We start from the raw sequence: 23541 nt of genomic DNA on the forward strand, positions 1-23541 counted from the left end.
CACAACTTGAATAGCTTAAAGTGGACTCAAATTGGACATAAAATCGTAATTAATCTAGACAAAATTAGGTGTCTACAGTTGTCCATATTTGTATATTACTAAAAATCAAGAATAAGGCAAAGACATTGACAACAACTTTGTTCAGGCCCATTGACCTTAAACTTTTTTTTTTTTGAAATCTTGATTTCTTCTTCTTCTTATTCTTTTTTTTATTTTTTTATTTTTGTTTTTCTTGAAAAGCTCATTTTATTAGCAACTTCAAAGTTTTTGAAAATAAATTAAAACTAAAAGTTTCTCTTAATAAAGGCTCCATAATTTTAAAAATAGATTGTAATAACTTCGAGATTATTCTCAAGGGCCTTACAAATCTTAAAATTGAGATAAATTGTACTCGAAAGACTTACAAATCTTACTCGAAGATCTTAAAAAATCTCGATACTTATGAATGCTCCTCTCATTAAAGGCTCTATAACTTTAAAATTTTAAAGTTAACTCTACAACTTTAACTCTATAACTTTAACTCTATAAAAGTTTAAAAAATCTTTATACTTATAAATGCTCATCTCATTAACTCTATAACTCGATGGACTTACAAATCTTGACTTTAAATAAATTCAATTCGAAAGACTTATGAATCTTGATTAAATGACTTAGAGACTATGCCCGGAGGTCTTATAAATCTCGACACTTAAATGCTCATCTAAACAGAGGCTCCACAACTTTTAAAAGTTAAAATATTATGCTTGAAAGACTTACAAATCATGACATTAAATAGATTCAGCTCGAAAGACTTACGAATTTTGTTCAGAGGATTTGGAGACTATGCTCGGAGGTATTATAAATCTCAACACTTAAATGCTCTTCTAAACAGAAGCTTTATAACTTTACAATTCTCAGCTCAAAGTGCTCATTTAAACAAAAGTTCAATAACTTTAAAATTTTAAATTTTTTGCCCAGAGGACTTATGAATCTTTCTCATCTTTGCCTGTAGATCTTGGGGATTTTGCTGGCAAAACTTAAAAATCGTTCTTATTTTCAATTGAAGGTTTTTAAATTTTCTCATCTTAAATATCTAAAAAATCTCATCATTTTTTATCTGAAATTTTTTTTTTCAAATCTATCAATCATTTCAATAATTCTTTCTTTAAATTTCATTTTTGTTTTTTCAATCCTTTTTTCAAAATTTTTTTCACAAACATTCAGAAAGACGTCATTGTTTCAAAAACTTGCAAATCGATAACTACAATGATTAATCACAATGATGCAAATTCAAATCTACAAAATGTTTACTTCAATGAAGTGAATGCACATGACCTTACCAAGATATGAATGCAAATACACTCTACAAAAGATGTAAATAAATTTTACGCAAATGCTCACTAAATGATGCAAATGCATGAACAAAAGATTATGCAAATGCTTGTCTAATAATGCAAACACATATATCCTAAAAATGTTTTTTTTTCATGATGTAAAATGCAAATGCTTAAAAAAAAACTTCTTTATAGAATTCTTTTCAACTCCAAATCATTCAATCATTCCTTTTCCCACATCAAATCATCCTCTAACTTATTTCTATAAGATTTTCCTTTCCCTTCCATCGTATCTTTCTTTCCATTCCTTCATTTTCACTTCACATTTTCAAACCTAACCATGCCACATTCATGTGATCAATGCCAATTTATTTGTATCAAAAATTCAAAAAATTCCTATGTTCTTGTTATTTAATTAATCAAAAACATATACCAGAAACAAATGTGTCTCATATGATGTTTTCTTGCCTAAATATCATATGCATTTATTCACCCTAAAGTTGATTTTTCCTTCTTTTTTTTTTTAAAAAATAAAAATTATTTCAAAAGATTGGTTTTTCAATGAAACAATATTTTATTTTGTAAATCAAAACTCACATTGCATTTACAAGATTCTTGCCAAATGTAATTTTTCTTTTACACCAAAATTGATTTCTCTACTCTTTACAAAAATGCCTAACAAATAGTTCAAAATTGACAAGCAAAATTACCCCACATAACTAAATATCATGATCAAAGAAAACCAAAACATGACTTTCAAATCTCTCGAGAATTGGTGTTCACTATTATGAACGAAAGAATGATCTTTTCCGAATAAATTGAACAATCTATCATATCAAGGTTTTGGTTCATTAAGGAATGCCTTATAACTTGATAAAAAATAAACAATCTTTCATCTAGACTCACAAATTAAACATGAATTTTCTAAAAAGCATGAATTCTTTGAAAACCAAACATGTGTGACATTTTCTTTAGTATCCAAATATGGCATTTTAATTAATGTTAAGACTAGTTGCGAAGGGTTAAGATTTTGAAGGGTTATTTCGGAATAGAAGAATAATGCTCAAATTTTCAAAACTCGTCTCTTTAATGGTTTTCAAACTTTCAAAGCATCCACATTCTTAAACCTTTCAAAAGCATGATTTACTTTATACCACTTTTTTTTATTTTGCTAGACACAAAGATTGGCTTCAAAGTCTTCAAATTTGCTCTACACTTTTTTTTTTTAGAATTTTCAACCTAGAGCTACATCATTTTTCTCTCTTTTTTTGATTGTTTCATCATGCACTTTATAGTCCAAATTTTATCCAAGATGGGTTGATAGTTCAAATGGTTGGACTGTGAAAAAAAGCAAAAGACTTACAAGTTGTATAGTAATCCCACAAGGAAAAGCTCTTCAGTTTAAGCATTTATACTTAATCAAAATGGACTTTTTAAAGCACGTAATGTAGGTCAAAGTTTGGGATTTTCAATGAAAATAATATATAGGCCCAAAATAAGTGTTTAAATATTATCAAACAAATAATTACTTCAGGATGCTTATCTTTTCATTTTCCTATTTTTGCCACTTCAACATTTTTTTCCTTTTTTATTTTTCTTTTCCTCTTTCACCTTTGTTTCCCTTTTTCTTTTTTCTTTAAATAGATTTCAAACTTTTAGGAAACTTCTTATGGAACCTTTTCTCTCCAAATGGAGAGTTTTTTCATGGATTTCAGCATACTTAACTTTTGAATGCACCCCTCTTTTGCCTTTTAATATGGAAGATGGTTCTCGGTTAAAGTTCATTTACAATCAATTCATTAGGCTCAAAAGGATAGTATAGGATTAATTTTCTTATTTGTGAAACGATAATGAAAAATTGCCATTTGTCATTTCAAGCACAATAACTTAAACTAAAAAGTAATTCCTTTTAAAAGAAGTTTTTTTTTTAATTTTCTTTTTTTTAAGAATTTTTTTAGTTTCCTTGACTTTTGAGTTCTTTGGTTTTTCTCGATTTCTTTCAAAGATTTGTGCTTTCTTTTTAGACTTTTAAAGTTTTTGTTTAAATTTATTCGAGCATCTTGAGTGCATGATGTAACAATCATATTTGTTCTTGCTTCTTCTTTTTTTTCTTTTTATCATTTTCTTCATGCTTACATAATTTATACATAATTCATCAAAAGGTACTCTAGTTCAATATGCCATACGAAAAAGGTTTATATGATGAGAATCATGTTGAAAAGGTTTTTAGATTGTTCATATCATCCCACAACGAAAGAAATAGTTATGGTGTAAGCCATGTTGTCCTCAAGGTAATGAATGGTCTTGTTCTTTCGGTTAATGTGCCCTAAGACATTGAACACTAATAACTTAGGAAAGGAATTGAAACATTATGTGTTTATGGCCAATTGATGAGATTCCAGTGAGTGGTTTTATTGTTAAAAAGTAAGCATAATCTTGACAAATATCAAATTACCAACATCAAATCTAAAAGAAAAAAAAATTCATGTTTGCCAAATTTTCAAGAAATCTAAAAAGCCTTTTTCGAAGTAATTGTTTTATTGATCACCGCCTAAGAAAAATTATCCCCTTTTATATGTCATGGTATGATCAAGTGAAGATGGGATTGGAACTTATGCCCTTTTAAAACATGATAGTGCTGGTAAAAGGTATTTTCTAGGGCAAGTTTATTCCAAATAATGATCAATAGTTTTTTGAAACCTATCATGATTTGAAAATCATTTTTTTAATTTTTCACTTATCCTTTTTTCTTGATTTGAAAAGTATACTATGTGGGTTTTATTTTCAAATAGTTGTTTGAAAAAGATAAATAAAAACAAAAATAAAAACTATAAAATACTTATTAAAAAATCCAACAATATTGATTCCACGAACAGATACAACCTAGCAATATCATGTGCATGCCATGCATGTGTACCAAATAAAATTTCAAAAGCTTAAAATTTACTCTTTTTTAATCATCTATGACCTAAAATTCCTTTTCATATCTTAACTCCTCAAATTTTGTAATTGGACTTGAGACAAAGTAAGTCTCTATTGTTCTATAAGCTCTAGAGTCAAAATGCCACCATTGATAAGATTTTCAATCTTTTCTTTCAACTATCTGTATTTTTTAATTGAATGGTCAATTACCCCCATGTGAAAATCGCATTTGCTATTTGGATCATATCTTTTTGTTGATGACTTTGGGTTTATTTTCAAAGGCACAAGAGTGACGTATCGATTTTCTACTAGTAAAGGCAAAAGATTAAAAATCGGGATAAAGAGTTTCTCTTAACTAATTTTGGGTCTTTCTTGGCTTATTCTTGGTTAGGTAATAGATCCATATAGAAGGGTTGGATCATGAGCAATTTTTTGAGGATGGAAGTTTGCTTGAAACTTTGACTGACATGGGTAGGGATTTGACAAGGCATTATTTATGGCATGATAGTATGGGTGGTAGACTGGATGAGGATAATGTAAGGCAAAACTTCTATCTTGTTGCCCTTCATGGGTTATAGTTTGTACATCTTTTTCTTTCTAAGATACCCTATCTTTCTTTGCTTATCTTTCATTGAGCTTTTCATTCTTGATCGCATTCTCTATTATTTTTCTAGAAATTACTATATCTGTAAATCTTTTCTTGGCATTCTCAATCATGTTGACATAATAAAGTGCTTGAAAAGTGTTAACAAACAAGAATGTGATCTCTTTCTCTGTGAGCATCATCTAAACTTGGGTGGCTGTATCTTTCCACTTTTGAGCATACTTTTTCAAGTTTTTAGTAGCTTTTTTCTTCATATTTTGTAATGACAGATGATCTGGACCCAATCTATAATATGCTTGTATTGTGCGATAAATGCCTTAACTAACTTTTTTCATGAGCTAATGTGACTTCTATCTAATTGAACATACCATTTTATAACAGATCCCGTGAGGCTATCTTGGAAGACATGGACCAATAATTTATCATTATAGGCATGAGCAGCCATCTTTTGGTAGTACATAATGACATAGGTCACAAAGCATTCAGTCCCATCATACTTTTTAAATTCAAGAACTATGAACTTTGAAGGAATTATCATGTCTAGCTCCAATCATAATTCAACTGTATTCATTGATCCATAAATATCCATCCCCTTAATAACCCATAACGTTTCTTCTATCAAATTCATCTTATACTGAGACTGAGGCTCCTCTTTTTCTTTTGAAATATTTGTTTTAAGCTTTTCTGGTTCTCTAAGATCCTGTAATTGGAATCCACCAATGAAGGGTTTGGACTATGATTGCACTATTCGAAAAGTCTGGGCTTGATATGAGGTGCAACCTAGTAGATATAAGAGGTTGTCATTATCATTTTATTGTAGGTGTCCCTTTTAGGTAGCTTCTTCCCTTTGCCAATTTTCCTCATTATTTTCCTCATCTTGTTAAGCAGTTATTTTATTTCATCTTGTACTTCTCTATCTCATCCATTCTAGTGGCCCATTCTTCTTGCATAATCTTAGCTCAAATATTGCACAAATAGTGGATAAGCTAATTTGAAACCTTGGATAGTTGAGCTATCTCGGACCTTTTATTACCACGATTTCAAAATTAGGCTTTTGTTTCATTTATTTACTTATGCCATGACAAAAAAAAATAGTTTTTTTTTTTTTTAATTTTTCATGACCTAAAATAAAGGGAGAACTTAAAACTCTTTTTTTTACAAGATCCTTTTAATGTGTAAACTTTTTTAAAAAATGCTATTTAAAAATGTACAATTGATGCATGATATGCATGGATGCAACAATAAATTTATGCATGAAAGTGAAAGGTGAAGCAAGATAAATTTTCATATATGCATGATCCTAAATATAGTATCTAGAAATAATGAGTTTTCGTATATATATGATCCAAAAACAAAATCTTAGTAATTTAGAATTCTCTTAATTTCTTTCAATGAACCACCCTTCTATGTCAAGAATTTTTTTGAAACTTTTTTTTATTTTTTTATTTTAGACAAACAAATGATAAAAATAATTCTACCCATTTTTTGGACTATAATACTATTTTTTTTAATTTAGAGAAAAGATCTTAAAAAAATTCTTTTTTAGAAAAAGAAAACTTATCCTTTTGTTTTTTTTAGGAAAGAAAAGAAAAAAACATTTTTTACAACTTTTTTTAAGTGCAAAACATTTAAAAAAAAAAAAACCCATGAAAGATATAAAAATTTAGACATACATACACTAATTTAAATTAAACAAAAAAATAAAAGGTTTTTTTTTTGTGAAATTTTTGTTTAAATTTTGGTAGTAATATATAACCATTTTATTATTGTAAAAAATAAATATGTTTCTTCACACGTAATAATTCGAGTATTTTCTATAAAAAAGTTTAACATAGCTCTACCCTCAACTAGGCTTTTAAGGGTCACTGTATGCTAGGTTAAAATTTATACAACTAAAGGTTTCTAAATTATTTCTTACATTATCGTCCATTATAAACTAGTAAGGCACGATAATCTTCACCCATGACAGGCCAAAAACTGAAAAGTTTCAATTTAAATGAAAGTATTTTACTTGCCATTACGAAGGTTATCACCTCACGAGAGTATAGGTACTTTACTTCCTTCTATAAGGGTAGAGCCTGGGTATAGAGCTTATGCATGCACTGTAATATGCTGTTGTGTGTGCAAATGCCCCCTAATTTGCTAAGGATAATATATACAGAGAAATAAAATTAAAAAAATAGTACAATTAAAATGCAATGCTAATGATTCTTTTAATTGATTTATTATTTTTTTATTATTTGATTTTTTTATTTAAAAGGAAACAAAATCAATATCAAGGAAATTAGAGTTAAACATCGATTAAGACTATTTACATCAAAATTGAGAATAACATGCAATTAATTTTGTCCTGACTCTAAAAAAAATGCATCTCTATTGAAGTTGCCAAGCTGTCGTAATGATTTTGGGAATGCTTAGATGAATTTAAAAATAAATAGTCACCACCAATCTTTTTTGGCTATGTACGATTGATCACCTATTAAGACTTATCTTTTTAATAAAATCTTAAAAATAAATTTAAAATTTATTAAAAAGATAATTTTATGGTCTGCAAAATAGTTTGAGCTCAAGAGTCGATTACATGTGGGAAAATATTAGCACCTTCACAGCATCTGTTTAAAATGATACCAATTAATTATATGTTATCCTTTAATTCTAACAAAAATGGTTTTAATTTTGGAATTTAAAAGTCATTTCCTTTATTTCCTTTATTTATCACAATTTGGCTTTTTTTGTTATTATCTTTAATTAATATTCAATTTTTATTTAGAAAAATAAATTAAAACCTTGTTATTGAAAAAATTCTGAAGATGCTTTTTGGTAACATTTGAAAAAAATTTTCTCATCCAAAGATTCATTAACTATCGCTACACGGAATACCTTTAAATCTCATCTTAAAAGGCTTACATTTATTCTTCAAAAATTAAATGACATGCATGTAATACAAATGATTAAATATTAGCTTGCTTGTTTTATTTATCCATTTTTTAAAAAAAGTTATTTATTGATTATTTATTATATTTTTTAGATTTTTTAAAAAGAAAAGAAAAATTTTTATTGTATTGAAAATTTTTTATAAATACTCTAACACATTGGTTGTATTTTAAAAAAACTTCTCACCTAAAAATTTCTTAGATATTACTACTCGGATTACCTTAGAATCTTATCATCAAAGGATTTTTATTTTTATTCTAGATTTTTTTACACTTATTATTTACTTTAATGATTTAAAAATTAAGTATGCATAAATAAACAAATAAATAACTTAACGAAAATATATAAAAAATTAAATTTAAAAAAGTAAGAAAATACCTAAAAGGATGATCAAAGCCAGTTTTGTAGCGATTCACTATTGGTTTGGACGATTCAGTCAGTTCAGAAATAGTCTGCAAATGATTCAGGCAAGTCCAGGCAATCCAAACAAGGTTCAAAAACGGTTCAAATGGTTCACATTGATTTAAGAGTGGTCTGACTAGACCGGTACAAAGCTGCTGAAAGGAGTGGAAACTAGTCGGACAGGCAGACCCTGGGTTGGGTTGGGTCCACGCACAGGTCACTAATGGCTTTTTTTTTTATATAAGCCAATGTTTTTTTTTTTTACTTCATTTTAAGCTTTTTCAAAAAAAATCCTTCTAGTTCTTAGAAAAGAACTAAATGGTCGGCAACCAAACTACCCAGAGTTTGGTGCTGACCCGTCTTGCCATCTATCATTGATCACCAGTCATCGACACCAGTTAGCTTAAAAAAAAAACACCTAAAATTCCTTTTGATGTCCTTTACTTATTTCTTACCTTAGCTTAGCCTAAAACAACCCCAAAAGCTCTAGATCTAGGCTGAAAGCCCTTGGTCTTAAAACCCAAAAAGCCTTGTTCTGCCACTTCAAATGCCTTTTTCTTCTAGTATATTCCCCACTTAACTTTAACCTATCTCTCTCTAAAGATTCGAGCCCAAGCCCCTTCAAATTGAAAATTTCTTTTTTTTTTGTATTTTTCTATGTTGTTTCCAAGCGCTGTGGTTCCTCCCCTTAAGAAAAAATGTGATTTTTTCTTTTTTGTGTCTATGTGATTTATGATTTTTTAGTAGTTAGGTCAAAATTTTTTTAATTTTTTTCAATTTTTTTGAATAATTTGTTATTGGCTTTTGTATGGGTATGTTTGATCAGGGAGATTTAGTTTTTATGAGGGTCATGGCAATGTGGGTTTTTGCTTGCTGGTGGACAGCTTTGGCTTGAAGGCAATGGTGTTTTTTGGGGTGGCTAATGGTGGTTGGTTGGCTTATGGGGATAGTGGTCACAACTCATGGGTAAAGTGTGGTTGTTTTATTGGAAACAGGTAAAGGTCCTGTTCTAGTAAAGGCTAATGGTGTCATAGGCAGTGGGTTTAGGGCTAGTTTTTTTTAGTAGTGGTGAGCTAAGCTCACAGTGGTAGTGGGAGATAGATGGTGATGGTATTTGTGGGTTGATGGAAGTAGGGATTTTTCCTTTGGCCAAGTGTTCTCGATTTAAAATTGGCCTCATTTCTAATGATTTATGGCTAGGTTTTTATTATACTGTTAAATCATTAGAAGGACTAGGGGAAAGCATGAATTATTAGGCACTAAGGTGGATTGGTGGCAACTGGAATTCAGCTACCAAAGGTGTCGGTTGAGGCTGGGAAACATAGGTTAATGTGGTGCTAGGGTGGAGCTGGTGACTAGATAGAATAAATGAGCTCATCAAGGTTAGAGAAGGTGCAGGGTAAGGCTTTAGGGTGGCTCAACCTAATGGCACCAAGTAAGGCACCAAGCTGTAGTTTTCTTCTTTTTTTTTTTTTAGGTTAATTTTTAATTGAAAATAAAAGGTTTTGAATCGGGCTTTTTTAACTTGGGTAATGGGCCTTTAAGCTTAAATGGCCTACTCTAAGTTTTCAGGCCCGAATGATCCACGTAATAGGCCCATATGATCAAATTCAATAATGACTTGAACAACTTAAAATAAACACAAATAAAACATACAATTACGATTAACCCTAACAAAATTAGGTGTCTATAGAGGCATTATAGTAATTTTCATGAGAATTATTTTAATATATGTTATTTAAGGTTTAATAAGTAATTTAATAGGATATTATAATAATTTCAAAAAAATTTTCACATGTCAAATTTTAGCCAATTATATTAGGAGGGTATTTTGTAATTATTATAGTAGGATATTATAGTAATTTTAACTAATTATAAAAAAAGAAATATTTTTGTAGTTATAGTAAAAAAGCACAATAGTAAATTTGGATACGTATTGATATTATATCAAATAAACAAAAGGTTATTATAAAAATTATCAAGGAGATTGTTTTAACATATGTTATTAATTTTAAAACAAAATGTCATATGTCAACTTCCTATTAAGCATTCATATGGGCATTTCCTTGATTATGATAGGTGAGATATTATAGTAATTTTAATCAATTATAAGATAAAGGTATTTCTGTAATTATGGTAAAAGGTATTATAATAATTTTGACCAATAATAAAAAAGGTATTTTCGTAGTTTAATAATAAGATAAGGGGTATTTTTATAATTCAATAATAAGTGAAGAGGTATTTCCATAATTATAATATATGGTATTATAGTAAATAGTTATAAAAGAATGAATATTTTCATAATTATTAAATAAAAGCATCATAGTTAATTTATGAGAAAGAATATTTTTGTAATTATGATATAAAAGTATTATAATAAATAATTATAAAAGAAAGGATATTTTCATAATTATCATATGAAGGTAAAATAGTCAATTTAGACATATCAATTTCTTATCAAATAATAGGAAGGATAATTTGTTAATTTTCTTAAGATTTCTTTTATATATGTATGTTTGTATATATTTGTGTATAGCTGTCAATTAGTTTAAATTAACAGGTTGAAAGAAGTAATCATTCTCTCTATTGTGACTGTTAAAGGTAATGTTAGGTCCAAAGGGTATTTTGGTTATTTTTTCTAATTAGAGATTGTCAGTAGATAACTAGGGGCATTTTTTATTTTTGGGTTGATTTGACATGTGAATCTAACTTACAATGTCAATGCCACATCAACTCGGCCACATCATCGCTCACCTCTTAAACCCTTCACATTTTGCCTTTAAATAAGACTCCCTACGTACTATCCAAGCATATGACTTTTCTTTTATTTTTGCTTTATTTTCCTCTCATTCCAACCTTTCTTATTCTGACTTCTAACTTAAGCGTTGGAGTGCAAACACAAAAAATACTATTTACTTTTGCTTTTAGCCGTTTACTTTTTTATAATTTTAGGGTTTTGTCCTTCAACTCAAAATTCAACACAAATATTTGATGTGTCAGGTAGAAGCAAAAATGCATCTTTTAGTTAAGCAAAACAATATGTTGCCTAAAAAAAAACCCTCTGAGGAATGAGAGCCAACCGTCCTAACTAGGATCGAAACCTCATAACAGCCAACCTATGGATTGACTTGCTTGGGTACAAGCAAGGCCAACTATGAAATAATTTGAGGCCTTGATCGAACATATCCAAGCCTTAAAATAGATGCTCCACAGCATAACACTATCCCAAACCTCAAAAGTACTTAATCTGATCACCCTTGGTAAACAACCAAGCTATGAGAAAGTTGAAGCTTTTTAAGCCTCTAAGGAGGAGAAACATATCATTCCAACTACCCATCACCACCACCCTAATCATAACTCTACCCATGCCACCACCCAAAAATCCAAACAACCTTTAACTCCAATGAAACAAAGATCTGGAAGCCAGGATGCAAGCTATGGAGAAGGAATAGAAAGAAAAAGCAATAGCTTTTGAAAACATGCAAAAATCTTGGAAACCTTACCTTTTACTAAAGAAATCGATCGAACCATGCTTCAAAATGCCAACTTTGGAAACCTATTATGGTACCTTTGATCCTTTTGATCATTTAGAGCTTTATTAAACTAATATGATGATAACAGGTATAGATAAAACTATCATGTGCAAAAGTCTAGCCACGACCTTTAAAAGATTAGCTTAGTCCTGGTCTTGGTATTATAGTATGAAATCGAAGTCCATTATCACCTTTAAAGAGCTCAACCATTTTTTTTGGCCAAGATTTGTAAGCAGCTGAAGAACTAAAAAAACCATTCTAAGCTTGATATTGATCCATCAAGGTAGAAATGAGTATATAAAAGACTATGTTACGTGTTTTAATGTGAAAGCTTTACAAGTGAAAGATCTATAGCAGACAACTGTACTAGCTGCCATCACTAACGGACTCAACGATAGAGAAGACTACCTAAAGCTCACACAATCCCTCAAACTGCCAAAGACATTGCTGACGTGCTATTTGTCATGGAAAAATACATAAATGCTAAAATTACAATAAAAAATTGAGTAGAGAAAGACACATCTCTCATTCGTGGTGGACGAGATGAGAGAAGCTCATCTCTTTTCCTCAATTGGAGAAAAGGCAAGGAAGTTTATAATCGTCATTGAGAGAAAGACAAAAATGGTACATTAGGGCCTAAAGCTTGAGCCGATAATGAAGCTACATTGTACAAAATATTTTCAAAGAGAAGATTTTGATGTAAATTAAAAAGGACCCTGAGCTTAGATGGCCCAAGTTGTTGAGGCAAAACACCCATTGTGATCATAACAAAATAAGTGAGTTTTATAGAGATTTCAGCCACAACACTGAAGATTAGTTAACCTGAAGAATGAAATAGAAAGTCTTATCAAAAGAGGTCAGCTAGGAAAGTTCATGGTTTGATGAAAAAAAAGTCAAGATAGGCCAGACTACAGAATAAGGAATCATAGAAAAGAGCTAGTGAGGAATAAAAAAGATAGACTAGATGGAAATTGAGGTAGTGAAAATCAGAGAAACGAGCAAGAAGAAAAAGGTTGAGCTATAGGCAATAAGCCCATTACATGCATAATCACTATAATTATTGGAAGAAGTTTTACTTTGGCTAAAAAAAATTTAATTAGGGAATGATCATTGCCATAAGGTCCTTAGCCAAGAAAGAAAAAAGCTAGAAAAATGAATCGATCTTTTTCACGTCAAAAGACGTGGAAGGAATCAAATTTTCACATGATAACGTTATCATAATCATGGCTGTTATATATAATCATGCAGTAACAAATATTCTATTTGGCAATGGGAGCTTGACTGATGTTTATTATTACATAACAATACTAAGAATGAGAATCAAAGAAGAGATGTTAAAACCATTTACTACCATACTACTTGGCTTAAAAAATGAACCGATATCAATAAAAAGACTAATCGAGCCACCTATCACACTTGGTACCAAGCCAAAAAACATCACATAGGTCATAAAGCTCATAGTAATAGACGTGCCTTCAACTTTCAATATGATCTTAGGCTGACCTAGTCAGTCTATTACGTGGCTAATTGGCTCAACTTCTCATTTAAAGATCAAGTTTTTGACATTAAATAGAGTTAAAGAGGTAAGAGGAAACTAGTCCACGGCATAATAATACTATGTCATAATGATAAAAGGTAAGACTAGGAAACAGACTAACAGTTCAACCAATGAGGAAAAGTTAAAAAAAAACAAAGATGACTGACATAAAGATTAAGGAAGTGAAAAAAGCAAAACGAAACAACCTTAGTTAAAAGCAGCACGAAATTGACAAAAAAAAATGTGTTTTTAAGCCGTTCTGAGCTCTTAAGCTCTATACTTGTACAAGTCATAAACTTTTGCAATTTTTGAATAGAATTACAGAAGTTGAGCTCTTAAGCCTGCATAAACACTTGTCAATAGAATCGAGTTTTCAAGCTAGCCATAAGAAAATTTGAAATACAAATCTTCGTTTTGATTCAGTTATACTTTTTTATTATATGCCATCCTACTAACAACAAAATACTATCAATTAGGATTTGTCTTTTTTACAAGAAACAATCTCGACCTAATTAAACAAAAAGAAATAATTGACCAGAAACCTAAGGTTGATGACAAAAAACCAGAACCAATAGAGGACATCATCTCTATACCATTCTTAGAGAATAATCCTTAAAAATGTACGCTAATTTAGGTCAAGCTTAACCATAAGAAACATCTAATTTAGCTATTAAAAAATAATACCGACCTGTTTGCATGGACATCATCAGATATGCTAAGGATTGATCTCAAGAAAATGGTTCATAGGTTACACATTGACCCAAACATGAAGCTAGTTTAGCAAAAGAATAAGATCTTTGCTCCAAATAGGCAAAAGGTTATTTAAATTAATATTTAAATTCAACTGATAATATAATAAATTCAACTCACCACATTAAAAATATGACTATATCCAACCCTCACTTATGGTTTATTTGGATGAGCGGTGAGATTGATTTCGATGAGATTAAAAATAATGAAAAAAGTGAGATTAGATATTGTAACGGTAAGAATGGATACTGTAATGATGAGATTAAAATTTGTGATGGAATATATATTTGGATGCAAACGCAACGATAGTGATGAAGTGAAATGTAGTAAAAAGAAAAAATAATCATTAAAGACATTAAATAGAAACTTGTATAATAAAATTTTTAATATATTTTTTACGTTTATGAATTAATTTTTATAATAAATAATAAATTTATTAAAAATTAATAATAATGTTTTACAATTAAAAAATTTTTAGCTTTTTATTTTATTAATTAATTTATTAATTATATAAAAGATTTATTAAATAATTATAATGATATTATTTGAAAATATTTAAATAAAAAACTAGAATAACCAATAAAACAAATAAATAATAAAAAAGATAAAAACAAAGCATACAATTGATATGGATATTCTCATCTCTGCACATAAATCTTAAGGGTAAAAAAGAAAAAAAAAAAAGAAGCATGGGTAATAAAGGAAAGAATGTGGCGATGAAAGTGAAATGTTTTCACTGAACCCTGAAGCTCCAATTAGTTTTTAAACCTCCAATGCAATTGAAAAGCATGAAACGCATTGAATTGTGCTTTTCAAACGCTTCATCAATCTAGTGAAATGCTTTAATGGATCTCAAAAAAGCTTCAGTTGAATCCAAATGAATGCTTAGTCAGGTCAGCCAGTCAGTTGATGTTGAGCAGCCCTAAACTAAGCCGAAAAAGAAAAACCTAACCCCAGTCTGGTGTACTAGGCATTAGTCACATGGTCAAGTTTCCAGAGTTTACAAGGATTTTTTTTTTCATCAATCAAACCTAGCAAATGCAAATTTATGAGTCCAAACCAATGTATGATATTAGCTCTCTATTAATAAACCTCTTAACTATACATGAGTTAATAAGTAGCTATAGTTTATTTTGACAATTTTCATGAATAATGACAATCTTTTTATTTCTTACTGTAGATACTATAGCAGATTGATATTTGTTTACTTCCTGTCTCGGACTTTGAACTAAGCTGTCTTGACTTGCCAGTGGTATTGGTGTAAGTTTATTTTGGTTTGGAATAGCTTATCCTTTTTGAATATTATCTAGATTAATTAACTTTTCATCTTTAGGATTAAAAGACTGAATAGAAACTGTTCTAGATTTATTCTACATTTGTCATCTTTTTGATATTGAAACAGAAGATGCTAAAGATGATACATGTCTTTCATTTCTAATATTTTTTGTAATAGTGCTAGTACTTCAGGTTTTACTACCATTTCAAAGTCATTGGTGGCAGCATAGAATCTTTTAACAAAAATTCTTTGTCCATCTGTTTGGGTAAAAATTCTGAGATACGATGAATGAATAGTTTGAGTCAATAGAATTTTGGCATAATTAATCATGGATATTCTTGTTTGTAAGTGATATCTTAATGAATTTGAGTATTTCTGTATTACTTGGTTTAGTAGTTCAAAATTTTCAATTCCATCCATTGCTAGTTCCAAGGGAGGACCAGACATAAGTTTTTCAACTTCCCATATCTGGTAAGGTTGGAAGAATTTTTCTTAGTATGTTCTAAGGAGATTATGGTATGTTCTAAAGAGATTATGGATAGAAAAATGAATATAACAAAACAGTTTTTGATTTATTCCACATCTGCGATCCTTTTTTATATTGAAACAGAAGATGTTGAGGACGATCAATGTCTTTCATTTTTTTTTTTGTAGTAGTGCCACTGCTTCAGGTTCTACTACCATTTCAAAATCATTGACGACAACATAGAATCTTTCAACAAAAATTCTTCGTCCATCTATTTGGGCAGAAATTTTGAGATATGATGAACGACTAACTTGAGTCAAAAGAACTTTGGCATAATTCATCATGGATATTCCTATTTGGAAGTGATATCTTGATGAATTTGAGTATTTTCTAAATTACTTGGTTTAGTAGTTCAGAAATTTTCAATTCCATCCATTATTAGTTCCAAGGGAGGACCAGACATAAATTTCTCAACTTCCCAAATCTAGTAAGGTTAGAAGAATTTTTTATTTCTTGAATAGAATATGGTTTTCTTCAAAGAAATCTACGTCTTTCTATTTTAACAGATATGAAGAACAAATATTTTTGAAAACCAATTCATCAAAAAGCTACTTTTTTTTTAGCTGGTTTAACTAAGAATTCAACTAATTTAGTCATCTTTTTTCTAAAATTCTATTTGTTTTGAGAGAGATGGGATTTTCAAATATTGTTGAACATATTGTATATGTCAACAGGAAGACTAGGATTGTAGAAAGTTTTTATTTCTACATTTGTCATTTTTGTATCTTTCAACAATTTTTTTATTGATTGTACAATTTTTGAATAAGAAATAAGGGTCTATTAGTTTGGATCCTAAGAAAATGGTGAAAGATTTTAAGGATTTGTAGTACTGGTTGTATTACAGGTTTTTGTGGGAAGATAAAATAGGGCATTTAAGGAATCTAATGCGGTAAATATCCTCTTTGAGGGTTAATAAAAGGTGTATATCCCTGGTTAAGATATGATTTAGTATTTGTAGAGGAAAAGAAAAAAGAGGAAACTTTTTTAGTTTGCCTTTTTTGTATTGTTCTCTATCCTTCTTGCTGCTGTAGAGGTTTTTTAACTCTATCCCTCCGGCCTGCTAAGATAATCTACAAGAAAATTTTTATCACCATTAATAAATTCTAAAAATATATTGACATAAAAAATTATACTACCTAATCCATCTTGGATTAGTTTCTATTTTTCTATTTTTTAAGAAATCTCGAACATATTGGTTATCAGTTCTGATTGTAAAATGTTCAAGTGCAAGATAAATATGAAATTTAAAATTAGTATTTTTAATGGCTAATAATTCTTTTTCAAATATAATATATTTGATTTCGTTCTGTTTGAACTTGTTAGAATTATAACCATAAATAAGTTTATTGTTTTGAACTTTTGCTTTTAAAACACATCCCTAGTGTTCATTTAAAGCATCTGTTTCCAAGATTAGATAATCACCTTGTTTAGGTAAATATACTTTTGAAATAGTAGCAAGTTCTAATTTTATTTGTTTGATAATACCAGAATCTTGGTCTATCCAAGAAAATTCAATATCTTTTATCAATTTTTCTTGTAGAATTTTCTCCTTTTTAGAGAAATTTTTGAAGAATTGTTTTCCATAGTTAAAAGGACTAAGGAATTGTTGCAAATGTTTTATATTTTCTAGTTATTCTGGAAAATCTTTAATTTTTGAAATAATATGATCTTGAAGAGTAAAACCATATGATGAGAGATTTAATCCTAAAAATCCTATTTTAATTTTTTCTAACTCAATCTTTTTTTAACTGAGTATAATACCATGTTTGACAAACTCTTAAACAATAATATTAAGATGTTTTTTATGCTCAATTAGATTTTCAGAAAAAAACTAAAATATCATCAATATATACACAATAAAATTTTTTATGTTTTGCAAAAATTTTGTCCATTCACCTCGAAAGATTTGAAAGGCATTACATAATTTGAATGACATAATAGTCCATTGGTAATGGCTTGTTGGTGCACAAAAAGTAGTCAATGATTTTGACTCTTTGGTAAGCATTATTTGCCAAAAACTAAAATTACAGTTAAATTTACTAAAATATTTAGCATTTTTTGCTAAATTGATTAAAACATCTTTTTTAGGATAAAATATCCATCAAAAACAAAATTTTGGTTAAGCTTTTTATAGTTGATTATCATAGGGCTTGACCACGTTTTTGTTTAGAATGTTTTCTGACAAGAAATGCAATACTAAAATAAGGGCTATCTGTTTGTTCAATTAAACATTTCTTGAAAAGTTTTAAAATTTGAATTTCAAACTTATCTATATCTTGTTTGATATAAATCATAGGTTTAACTCTAATAATTTTAGCTAAGTCATTAATTTTTAGTTCAAAAAAACGAGAACGTTTTTCTCAAAATTTCAGTTGATTTTCACTGAAATTATCTTGGAAAATTTTATATAACTAACATTTTCATTTATTTGTTTTATCTTGGTCTGGTTGGCTTCAGGACAAAATTCTTTATTATCAACTCAATACCTCACTTGTTGTCAAGTTGGTATGAATGTTAGTAATACTTATCTTTGAGTTAATATCATAAATAAACTCTAATTATTGTATTTTTTAATGTGATATCTAAATTAAAAAATTTTAAATAGTTACTTAAATTTCATTTTTATTTATTAAGTTATTCCAATTTTAAAGATCATTAAAATAAGTGTTAATGTGGCAATCAACATTGATGTGAATTACATGTGATTACTATATGAGAATAATGCGGATACCACATGTCATATTTTAAAAAATAAAAATACAAAACTTTTTAAATAAAATAATTTAAAAATAATAAAAAAAAAACTTTTTATCTTTTAGTTTTTTTTTTTTTTTTAATATTACAAGATACAATCACATCCCTATCACGTAATAATCATGTCTCATCCACATCACTGTTAACTACATTAATGTTTATTCTAACGATCTTAGGGATTAAAATAATTTAATAAAATTAGATACCAATTTAACATTGTTTTTATTAAGTAGCACATTAAAAAAAAAAGGTGTAATAGCTCACAGCTATTTAGGGTATCTTCTCTAATTCTTTTATGTCTATTCCATCTTTGTTAGTCTCATACATGAAATCCATACCACATATGCATAATTGATGAATCATAAATTAAACATCACCACATCAAGCCTTTCTTTTCCTCTGAAGTGTTTTTTTTTTTTTTTCTTCTTTTTGAAGGCAGCGAAAGGATGAACTTTATTCATGATGAAGAAAAGCTGAACAAATTTGTCTCAAAATAGTCAAAACAAAAAATGGCATAAAATATAAACTCTATACACTGTTAAGTGTATAGATCAAATATAAACTAAATTAAATGACACATTAGTATACCAGGACCATCTCGAATCAACATGAAAGCCCAAAAGTGGCCTTTGACAAAGTAAAACCAAATTAAATAAAAACAGACTTGGCATGTTTTTTCTTCTAGAAAAGAAGTGTGCAAAAAATGAGCCTTGTAAGCTATCAGCAGTTCCTCCACATTATCTGGAAACCTTGACATGAACTCCAAGAATTCATTCTCTGTATATTCCAAGATGTAAAGAAAACTCCAATACATTTTCAACAACTCCTTCTAACTAGTAATCTGCAAAACTCAATCTTGAGGAATCAAATGATCTCCCAAACTGCTCATCAAAAGAATTGGCCTAGAAACAGACTTTTATCATGTGTTTTCTTCTTCTGAAGAAGAAGAAGTGTGCAAAAGATGAGCTTTGTAAGCCATCAACAGTTCTTCCACATCATCTGGAAACCTTGATATGAACTCCAAGAATTCATTCTCTGTATATTCCAAGATGTAAAGAAAACTCCGATCCGTTTTCAACAACTTCTTGGACTTAACAATCTGCAAAACTCGGTATCTAGGAATCACACGATCTTTCAAACTACTCATCAAAAGAATTGGCCTTGAAGCCAAAACAGTCTTATCAAACTTTGCCACATTAAGAAAGAACTCAATTCCTAACTTCATTTTCTTCTCAGAGACCCTAAAAACACCTGGGTTCTTCCTAAACATAACCAGGCAATGACTGTCTGAAAAACCAAAAGTCTTAAGTAATTCACATTTCTTCTTAAATGTTTGTTCACTCAAGCAACTCAAGGTATGAATAGCATGCACTAACATCCTCGAATCAGTCGAAATCCCCATATCTACAACCCTCGTAACGAGATCCCTTAATGCCGATTCTCGCATCCTAAAAATCCTAGGTTGTCTCGTTAACAACTTTGAGAGCTGAGACCCAACAATCCCACAGCTTTCCAAATACTCAATGTTTCTCGACAACTTTGATATGCCATCTCTAGCAATAAAACCATTGCATCTACTGAAGACCTTAAACAAGTCTTCATTATTATTCCCTAAAATTTTCTTGACAAATTGGATAGAAGGAATCAACTTTTTATCTAAACTACAAGTTAAAAGCGTAGAATTCCTAGAAAAGAACTTACCCAGATGGGGTTCCACAAGACCCAGATCTTGAAAAAGTTTGATTGTTGGCCTAAGCTTCTTTTCTACATCAGCAAACAGAATTTGGGGCTCCAAACGGACAGCAAAGGCTATTTCGGCATTGGAAAAGCCAAGACTTTGAAAAAAATTGGCAACCGATTGAGCCTTTTGGAGGGATTTCACATGAGAGTAACGATTAGAGATTGAAACAGCTTGGGTTTCAGTGAAATCCAAGTTTTTTACAAGATAATTGAAAAGGGGAGGATTCGAAACAGAGGTGGAAGAAGAATATGAGAGAATAAAAATAAATGATTTGGGTTTTAACGAAAAATTGAGAAAATAGGAAGTTGAGAAAATGGAAGATGATTTGAGGGTTTGCATTAAGGTTTTTGAGGAATTCTGTGCAGCGGGCTTTAGGGTTTAAAATTCAATCTTCATAATGCAGAATTGCAAATTCAATTCTAAATACACTCTCGATCAAGTAACGACGACGTTTAGGGTAGAAGGATAAAATAAGCCGCGACGCCGTTGCTGGAAAAACAAACTTCTTTAAGGTGGACTTTTTATTCATTGGTCTAATATATGTTTTTGTTTTCTTATAGATAATGCAATTTATGATAAAATGTAATACCTTCCATTTTAATCATTATAATTTAACGTTAAAATTGGCATATGAAATTTATATTATTTAAATTTTAACCATTATTAACATTAATAGTCTTTAAATTATACATACTTGAGCATACAAAGATAAATCTAAGATTTTTTTTTTCTCTATAAGGCCAAACTTACTTTACATAAGGGTGTAGATAATAATAATATTGCTTCATTTATAAATTTGCAGCAAAAATAATAAGCTGAATTAAATCAAGATAATCTTCTACTAAAGCTTTTTTTTCTTCAATTTTATGATTGGTCCAAACGGATTCTAAAATTAAAATTTTAATATTATATCAGTACATCATATGATTGTAAGTCTAAAAAAATGATAGGATATTTTGCTTTAAATTGGATATCTAAAAGAAAAGGCAATTAATCTAGATCTTATTTGTTTAATCATGATAATTAGATATGATATATCCATAAAACTTGCGTTCTAACGAGAAAAGCTAAAGTACTAGAGAAGGCGACAAATATATCCCGAAAATATACTCTTGTAGAAATTACACAGCCATTTTCTCATGTTTTTAGGCGCCACGTTGGTATAGCCAGGAGATGCTTAGCCCTAGGACATACCATACCAAAATCCTCAGTCATGTCCAAGTCAGTCGCCAACATATCATCCGGGAGTTCCCAATCAAAGCAATGCACCAATTGTGCCACCACAAGCCGAACAACAGTGAGACCCAGTTGCATTCCAGGGCAGCCTCTGCGCCCAGAACCAAATGGGATTAGCTGGAAGTTGCGTCCACGAAGATCAATGTCACTTCCAACAAATCTCTCTGGATAAAACTTCTCTGCATCAGTCCAAACCTTTTGGTCCCGACCTATGGCCCATGCGTTTATCAAGATTCGTGAATTCTTGGGTATGTGATAGCCATTCACCATGCAGTCTTCCATAGATGCATGCGGGAGCAGCAATGGTACCACTGGATGAACCCTAAAGCTTTCTTTCACAACCATGTCTAAGTACTTCAATTTCTCCAAGTCTGATTCTTCGACCATCCTGTCCATGCCTACTACATTTTCCAGTTCTTTTTGGACTTCCTTTGTCACCCGTGGATGTCTGATGAGTTCGGACAGTGTCCACTCAATTGCAGTAGCTGAAGTATCCATTGAAGCTGCAAGGATGTCCTGCAAAATTGTCATAAACAAACATTTTTTAGACCAAAAGGCACAATGGAGTGAATGGACAAGTAAACGTGCACAAAAGAAGAGTACCGATATTATTGCTTTGATATTGTCTCGCTCGACATGGTACTGATCAGTTTCTTCAGATCCAATGAATCCCAGCATGACATCAACGAAGTCCATGATTCTGTCTTCATCTTTGGATTGAACATGCTCATCAATTACCTTCTCAAAGAAGTCGTCAAAAACCTTGGCAATAGTTTTCAGGCGTTTTGTTAGACCCTGAAGATCAAGTCCTTTAATTTGAGGAATGTAATCAGCTAAATTAAAAGCACCAATTGTTTGCATGCCCTCTCGAATTATAGCTTCGAAGCCTTTTTCGTTGAAATCATCATTACTATATTTATTTCCGAGCACCATTCTACAAGAAATATCTGTACTAAGAGATGATACCTTAGCACTAAGATCAACCGCAACTCGAGCAGAAGCAGCCTCTTGAATATACTGAATTAAAAGAAAAAGCTCTTCCTTTCTCATGGAACTGAAAGAATTTATTTTGAGGTTACTAAGCAACTCCAGAGTGCACATCTTACGCATGTTGCGCCAATAGGAACCGTATGGGGAGAAGGACAAATTCTGCTGATTGTAACCAACATGCTTGGCACCTTCATGAGGTGGCCTGCTAGCAAAAACAAGGTCATATGTCTTGAGGAATAGCTCGGCAGCTTCAGGGGATGAGACAACAATTACAGGCATCAGGCCAAAGCGTAAGTGCATTATGGGGCCATACTTCTGGGCTAACTGTTGAAGATCTCGGTGAGGTTTGTTCCCCATCATGAAAAGGTTTCCAAAAATAGGAAGCCCTCTCGGACCGGGAGGTAATCTCTTATTTTTGGCCCTTCTTTTCCATCTCAATGCGTGAAAGAAAAAGATAAGGGCAGCAACTGCAAGAATTGTCCATGACCACTCCATCACCGGCTGCTTCAACAAAGGTTAAAGCAGGGCAGCAGCCTGAGACACGGTCCTTACTTCTGCAACTGGGATACTGATATCATGGGGTGGAGCTTAAAGACGGGAAAACAAACAGAAGCAAAGTTCAATGACCACTTGCCTCTACTTAATCTAATATTTATCTTATCTAGAACAGTCATAGTACACAAAAAAATTCGAATTAAAAATCGTATTATGAATTAACATTTTGCTTTTTAAATATACAACAAATGATGTCACATTTCTATAATAATTTTTTGGGACAACACAACATCACATTTGTTCAATTCAGTTTCATATCTGATCCTGTCTGAAGCTAGAGTTAGAAAAACAAGAAAAAAAACAACTTCATTTTAAATGTTGTAAAAATGTTAAGTTATTTTTGAGCAGTGATAGACCCTTGATGTCCAGATTCTCTGAATAGGTTTAAGCCGACGCTGCATATAAGCTTGCATTGAGTCTAGAAAAATAATGTTTTAATATTTTCTCCTTCATCTAATCGCTTTCATC

The 23541-nt window shown here is 30.3% G+C and overlaps 2 protein-coding genes across 3 annotated transcripts; both read right to left on the reverse strand.

The window, feature by feature from the left end:
- Positions 1-18906: 18906 nt before the first annotated feature.
- Positions 18907-20723, reverse strand: LOC149511987 (transcription termination factor MTERF8, chloroplastic-like). The gene has a single exon (XM_089753936.1). The coding sequence runs from the start codon at positions 20629-20631 to the stop codon at positions 19471-19473; it is 1161 nt and encodes a 386-aa protein (XP_089610062.1). The 5' UTR covers positions 20632-20723; the 3' UTR covers positions 18907-19470.
- Positions 20724-21267: 544 nt separating this feature from the next.
- Positions 21268-23444, reverse strand: LOC111316938 (cytochrome P450 71AU50-like). Of its 2 annotated transcripts, XM_089753805.1 has the most exons (3): positions 22495-23181; positions 22132-22290; positions 21268-22044 (listed from the first exon to the last, which is right to left on the reverse strand). In XM_089753805.1, the coding sequence occupies exons 1-3, from the start codon at positions 23011-23013 to the stop codon at positions 21430-21432; spliced, it is 1293 nt and encodes a 430-aa protein (XP_089609931.1). In that variant the 5' UTR covers positions 23014-23181; the 3' UTR covers positions 21268-21429. The 2 variants fall into 2 exon arrangements, with proteins under 2 accessions (XP_089609931.1, XP_022774918.2); XM_022919183.2 differs by having other exon boundaries at positions 22132-23444.
- Positions 23445-23541: the final 97 nt, after the last annotated feature.

The sequence above is a fragment of the Durio zibethinus genome, chromosome 24, assembly GCF_047325235.1.
Source record: "Durio zibethinus cultivar Kanyao isolate XHJ-2024 chromosome 24, ASM4732523v1, whole genome shotgun sequence".
NCBI classification, from domain to species: Eukaryota; Viridiplantae; Streptophyta; class Magnoliopsida; order Malvales; family Malvaceae; genus Durio; species Durio zibethinus.